The 7,106-nt window shown below is 48.1% G+C and overlaps 1 protein-coding gene across 5 annotated transcripts in view; it reads left to right on the top strand.

Moving 5' to 3' along the window:
- The window catches only part of NTM (neurotrimin), a 258,741-nt gene that overhangs the window by 236,277 nt on the left and 15,358 nt on the right, over window positions 1-7,106 (top strand). For 3 of the 5 annotated variants that reach the window (XM_025214898.1, XM_025214897.1, XM_025214896.1), the window contains exon 7: window positions 2,575-2,610. The exons of the other annotated variants lie outside the window; for them this stretch is intronic. In XM_025214898.1, the coding sequence (XP_025070683.1) occupies window positions 2,575-2,610 (36 nt within the window). The remainder of the gene's footprint in view (window positions 1-2,574; window positions 2,611-7,106) is intronic. 5 annotated transcript variants of the gene reach the window in all.

Below are 7,106 nucleotides of genomic sequence, written 5' to 3'. Positions count from 1 at the left end.
GGAAAGAGCAGAGAGAGACTTTAAAAAAATAAGAGAACAGAAATCTAGGCCCTATGAGACTCAAGCAGAGCATGGGATAGGTGCTATTAAGTTTGTATTTACACCTGCATGGGCATCTGTTCAGCAGTCAGACCCAAGACTTCTGGTTTCTTTTGCTCACTTTGCCCCTGATTCGCTGTGTTAAGTCATGTAGCCCCAAATTAGTGCAGCATGGCAATGATATGAGGTTCCTGAATTTCTGAGCATCTAACTTCAGACACATCAAGCTGCTGGTTTTCCAAGGTACTGAGTGCACACAGCCCAAACAGGGCTCGCTGCTCAAAGTTAGTGCTGTATACATGTTTGGAGCCGTGCAAAATCAAAGGCTGCTGTTGAAAATGTGGATCTGCCTCCATATGAGGGCCTGAGCACACGGCATGCTTATAGTGGTGCAGTCAGCATTGGTTTTGTACGCCAAAGTAAATGACACCAGGGCCTAAGGTAGCTCTTCCAAAATGCCTATACATAGTCAGCACTCTTACACTGTCTTATCACGAGGTGGTCAGGGAGCAGGTAATATCCTGATGAAATATAACCAAGATGAAAGAGGACACACAAGACTTATACCAGTGTAGGATAAGCAATGTAGTTCACTCCTGATTTTCCACTGGATTAGTCTACACTGGGTTAAGGTAAGTTACACCAGTGCTTGCTCCTTTTTTAAGCTGGAGTAAAAGCCAGTGACACTGGTATAAACTTGCTGTATGTCCAATCCCCAAGTTGTTGATTATCCATCTAGAAAATGTGTGTAGCATGGATGCATGTAACAGGGTGGTTATATCTCCCAGTACAGGCAGAATCATTCTCATGGAGTGGGAGGCGGGTTTGTAGTTACTACTACCCTCTTCCTTTGTAATTTAAGCTCTCATAGGGGCAGCCTCATTCCCCCAGGGAGATAATATAGGAGATCATCCAACATAATCCAGTTGTGGGTGGTATTAAATCAGCACATGCACTGGACTAGGCACCCCATCCCCCATTTCAAGCAAGTGACCACTACTTTTTGTGCTACACTGTGCCTAGTAGCCCAAATTGGAGCCACTTAGTATCACTGTTTCCCCCTTTCTAGCATGACATGAACCTCTGCTCATGTGAACCTCGAGTGAACCTATTCCACTGATGGACTGAGGTTTCCCAAGGCCCTCTTCCTCCTTGCAGTCCATCCTTCCAGCCCCTCTGCCTTTGGGAAACAGTGCATGTTTCTATCAGCTTGTTCTGGGCTTCTGGACTGGTGATAAACTGGTCTGAAGGCTTAAGTGCCAACCAAGGCTAATTGGGTAGCACTGCTCCACACCACACTATTATCGGGCTCTAGGGAGGGTAACACTGGAAATGCACTGAATCAGCTCTTCCAGTTCCCCATAAATCAGGATGTTCTGACTGTATATGACATTAACGCCAGCTGGTGTTACAGGGGCCATGGGATGGTTGGGAAGATGGATTTATTAATGATTGAGCACACAGGATGAAAGACAGACATTGAAAGAAAACATTTTGGAGCCTCACGTTCCCTTCTGCATTGCTCCTCATACCATCCTCAATGGGCATACCATTGAATAGCACTGCTTTCCTGAAATAAAACACCCTACGTGCAGAAGGGGCGAGATAGTAACACCCTGGGACCCCAATCCTGTGAGTGAATCTGCTTGGGTGCAAGGATTCAGCTACCAGTAGTATCTCGCAGGCTAGGCTGGGTGCTCGGACTGTCCACATCATTCATACAACGATACAGTCTTTGCAATACTTGACTTCATCCATAGTGCGTACCGTGGAATAGGGCCCAGCAAGATTCTCCCTGCTGCAGGATGGGGAAATCCATGCTGGCGAATGACTCGCAAATCACTAGGTTTCCATTTTCATCTGGCAGGAAAGGCAGGTGAGGTTCCCAGGAGATAGCATTGGGCTACTAGAAGATGCCCTTGAACTGAGTTGAGAGCCTTGGGCTCTATTCTGAGCTCTGTCAATGGCCAGTTGTATGTCCTTGGACAAGTCACTTCTTGCTGCTCTGCCAACATCCTTGTCTTCAGGGCAGGGATTGTTTCTCATGAGGTGTTCATCCAACACCTGGCACCATGGGCTCAGTTGGGGCTTTAGATGTTATTGCAATAACATCTCCTTTGCAAGGCCGGTCTAATTTATCATTTCCTAGAATGATGGGGAAAGGACTTCCAGAGGTCATCTAGTCCAACGCCCTGCTTGAAGCCGAATCCTCCCTATCCAAACCATCCTATACAATCCATAATTAAACTCTTTGTAAAACTACCCTCAACTCTGACACAGCACAAGGCATAACACCCTATCCTGCCACAAGTAAAGAGGGAATCATCCCACCGAATCATCCTTCCCATGGTTTTCCATGATTCATTTCATTCAGTTCAGAAAGTGTCTGCCATTCTTCCCCACCATCCACCTCAGCCCCAACCCTGCCTGTCCCACGACATCTCTGTGTTGCCTGATGATGTGTTCGTGGAGTGATATATAAACTATATTTTTTTTTGTCATTTTTCTCTTCCATTGTTTCCTCACCTGGTTTAGAAATAAGTGAGCCCACAAGCTCAGCCTTGTTCCAAGGTCAGTATTGCTCTTGCTGTATGTCACATCTGCTGTTCCTCTTCCCCACCCTCCTGCCTTTAACCTCCCCCACCCTTGTGCCATACGTCCACCTGGTCTGATGCTGCCTGTCTCCCTGTCCAAGAATATGCATGGAGGACAGTGCCGTGTCCTGCAGGCAAGCAGAGAGCATGCAGGTAGCTGGGCTGAGATTAGTCACCTGGGATTTGTCTCTAAATCACCTGGCTTAAGCGTTCCCTGCTCACTGTGTCCAGAGCTAACTGTACAGATGTGAACACTCAGGTTCCGATTCTTCCCTTCCCGGTGAGTGCACCCAGAGCCTGTTCCAGCTGGACTTTGCTTTCACAGCATCACACCATAGATGCTTTCAGCCGGTTACAGGAATTCAGTTCTACTTTTTCTCCTTCTCCTGTGTGGCAGTGCAGGACGCCTCCCTGGATATTACTGCAAATCGTGGACCCAGTCCTTCAAGGTACTAGTCATCACCAGCTCCTAGTGAGCATGTCTGGGAGTTGAGGGCACTCAGCATCTTGCAAGATCCTTTCTCTAGACAGGGCAATCCCAGGCCACACTTTTATAGTCAGCACAGTGTCCACTTACAGTCTGCTGAAACCCTGGGGCTGCCTGGCTTCTGAGCACATGGAGAGGGCTGTTTGCACCAATGCTATGTGCACGGTCTTAGGCATGCTGCTCCCCTGAAGTCGGGAGTCTGTGACTAAGGACCCATGTGCTACACTAATTGCTCCAAATCAGGCCTCTTAGCTTTGCCTAAAAGGGAATGCTGGTCAGGGCACCCAGGCAGCAGATGAACCCCCAGGTTCACAGTAAATATGTGGCTCATTGTCCCATGGGTGGAGTCCCCCTTGATCTCCTTGCAGTCCATCCTTCCAGCCCCTGGGCATACACAGGTGCCAGTTGATTATCCTGGACCAGGCATCTGAGCGTCTCCACCTCCGCCACCCTCAGAGATAACAGGAAGGGTCCTGATGGCATTGCTCTGAGCATGGAGACCACCTGCCTGTAGGTCCTGTGAAGAAAGGAGAGGGAGAAGAGGGGAAAGAGCAGAGCATGGAAGTGGAGGCAGTGAGTATTTCTTCCTGAAGCCTGAACATCTCTGCCAGCCCGCGCCAGGAGAAGATACACAGGGAGGGCTCCAGTGATTGCCTCTAGCCCTCCTATTTGCCTGGCTCCCCTATTTGTGACCCAGCCAAGATGACAAGGGAAAGAATTGGGGGTGGAAATAGCAGTTACTGCACAGAGCTCTTTAAAGGAGAGAAAAGAGAAGGATTTTTAGCTGTACCGGGAAATGTGTTTGCATCCCCCACCCCGCAGTGTGTCAGCAGAGACAAGGACACCTCATCCCACGTGTGGAGATGTTTATTGACTCATCCCTTCATCCTTTTGTCTTTTTTTTTCTGTTTGTTTCCCTCCTGCATGGCTCTCCCCGCATCTCTCCTCCTCGTGCTTCCCTCCGTTCTACCATGTAAGTACCTTCCGGCTCTAACGACTCACATCCATTCTATTAACGAAGCACCGTAGCCTTCTATGAGAGGGAGGGTTAGGGAGGCAAAGCTGATGATATGTCACAGAAGCCAGCCGGACCTTGCACAGAGATGGGACATATGCATGTTCACTAGACCAGATACAGCAGTCTGAGGGACGGCAGAGAGAGGCAGGTAAGGTACACACAGCAAGACATGAGTGGGTGCCATAAATCATTCTCAGTAGGGGTTGTGAAGAGATGCACGGGGTTGCAGCTCTCCATATTGCTGTATCACAGAAGTGGGGGTGGCTCTAATTTGTGGTTCTAGTCTTGTGGCATTGCTGGGGGGGTGGGAGGGTTCCCAGGACAGAAGTTATTGATGAAAGCCACTGCAGTAGCTGGATGGATGATATAGATGGTTGTATAAGTAGGCAGAGAGAGGGAACAGATAGTGCTATAAATGTATGTGTCATACACGCCTACCCGTATGAGGTATGGGGGAGTGAGGAGAGGGATGGATGTATACAGTAAGTAGAAATTGCTAGGTTTTTACAAATGCTGCAGATTTGCCAAGAGAACAGGGCTACACCTAAAAATCCTGGTCACCGTTGACAAGCACACAGAGTTGCAAGCCAGGTGTGCCTAATTCTCACCCATCAGGGATGTTCCTGAGACATGAAGAAGCTGAAGTGAGTCTGTATTATCTCGGGCTGCACAGCTATTCAGGTCCCATGGCCCCACACCAAGCAAATGCTCCCTTTTACCTTCACAATATTCTGCGACATTCACTAAGAACAGACTTCCATGGACAGAACGGCCCAGATCGTTTCTTGGTGTAACTCCGTTGCTGTCAGAGGAACTGAACCAGCACAATATCCCCCGCAAACTCCACCAGACAGAGGGCACTGAGTTCTCCGGTGGTGTTGCCTGGGGCCTACCTAAACATTGTGTTGAATAGCTCAGGAGCCAGCAAGATTTTGATAATGAGACTTATTCAGCCGGTCAGACTGCTGGGATACCCTGGATTTAGACTGTGGTGTATCAGGTTCAACATCACTGCCGCCATCCTGGTTGTGATGTAGGGGAGCAGCGGTGTGCACAAATACCTGGTGTTGTCTATGTCTGCGCAGCAGCTAGCTCTCCATTTTGTTTTGATCCCACCATAGACATCCAGGTCTTCTTTGCCTCCAGCCAAGATCACTACGCTGCTTTCTGCTGGAGGCCCATTGCCAAGACCACTGGGGCTTCAGCAAAGGCAGGCTGCAGTTGCCCAAGTTGGGCCTACAGAAGCTAGTAAAAGTAAACTACCCCTGTATTCTGAATATTGTTGCCTGATTCCTCTTGAGTAAAATGCATGGTGCTGGTTACCATCCAAATGTGGCATGGGCCCCACTTGTCTCAGAGATCTTCTCGCCCTCCATCACGCCGAGACACGTTGTGGTTGTCCATCCCACGGGTGATGTGTGTGGAGCTTGTGGCACAACTACTTCTATAATAGATTCTTGCTATGGGGTTGGTGAACCTGAGCCTGGCCACACTTAGGACAGGATGCAAAATGCATTTGTTTTCTCAGGCCCCCCCCAGAGGACAGGCCTTGACTCGGATCATTCAGCCTGCTGGCTAGGAGTGCCTTCCTTCATTTGTCTTTGTCTTGCAGATACCCAGATTAGGAAAGAGCAAGCTGAAAACCACTGGTGGCTTGCTTTCTTTGAGTGCAGAGGTGCAACTGGCTTCTACTAGTAGGCCCATGTGCATAAACTGATGACATAGTTGGGTTTTTTTTTTTTCCCAGGGAGAGCCAGGTGGTCTTGGAGTCTTGTGTCTCCAACAAAACCCAGTGCTGGCTGCTTTCAAGGCAATTATAATGCACCCAACTATAATGATATCCCAAGCAGTGTATCTTCCTGATCCCAGCTATTATTGCACAGCCTATGACCTGAAATGTCAGGTCATATCTTCTTCTAGGCTCTTGACAGGACTTAGTGGGAGCCAGTGACTGTGCAGTGCCCCACACTGCCCATTTACAGATGCAAGGTTCACGGGGAGGAGAATTGCACGACCAGTTTGCACAGGTGCTCCCATCGCTCACTGGTTGCATTCCCTGCGGGAATGTTCAGCCTAAGGTCACTCTATCTTGCTCATTTACTGTAGAGTTTCTCCTCAGTCTTTTATCTCATTTCCCCTCAGTCTTTTATCTCCCCAGCATTAATCTAATATGGCTTTTGATGGTATCAGCACTCAGAAAAAAAGTCATCTGATTAATGTCTACAAGCTTCACAGTGATCATCAAGCCAATTTATTAGCGAACATAGGACTGGAGTAAACTCCTGACATCATATAAGTGCACTGCAAAAAGAAGTGGTTATCAAAGACAGACTTGGCATTCCCTGAGGATTAAGGAGAGTTGGTTATCTGCAGAGCTTTTAATTCTGTAGTAGTTATACTCATAGCACGTGCCAGAAAAGTCAACCAGGGTTTATATGCTACAAAACAGCCATTTTTGGGCAGCATGTTTTCTTGAGGGGTGAAGGGAAGAGGGGATCAGGAGTTTGCCATGTCTGATCTGGGGTTCTTTTGCATGAAATCAAGAAGAAAAGTAGCACGCCTAAATGCAGGGGTGGCAGGAGATCTTTCCAGCTTTAACCCCATAGTAAAGGACAGAAAGGACATGTCCCCACTAGTAGCCTGGATCATGCTGAACATATACCTGGACATATTAAGCTCCTTCAAGTCCACATATCCTTCTTGAGGTATCACATGAGTGCTCTGCGGTGACCTACAGTGGTCCCAGAATATGGAGATGATTTCTATCCAAGGACAGACAATGCTGGGATTTATTGGGAACTGCAAATAAGACAAACAACCGTGGGTCATTTCAGTCAAATTAAATGCTCAGAGGTGAAGATCAAAGCCTTGCAAGAGCACTGCTGATGGGTTCGCTTTGCCATCTATGAGAGCACTGGCGTCATCTTGTACATCTTATATGGTGCACACTGCGCAGCATGGGATAAGC

Source organism: Alligator sinensis, unplaced genomic scaffold (assembly GCF_000455745.1).
Source record: "Alligator sinensis unplaced genomic scaffold, ASM45574v1 scaffold1085_1, whole genome shotgun sequence".
Taxonomy (NCBI): domain Eukaryota; kingdom Metazoa; phylum Chordata; order Crocodylia; family Alligatoridae; genus Alligator; species Alligator sinensis.
Note: the sequence above shows the minus strand (reverse complement) of the source record. Positions and strands in the feature narration are given on the sequence as shown.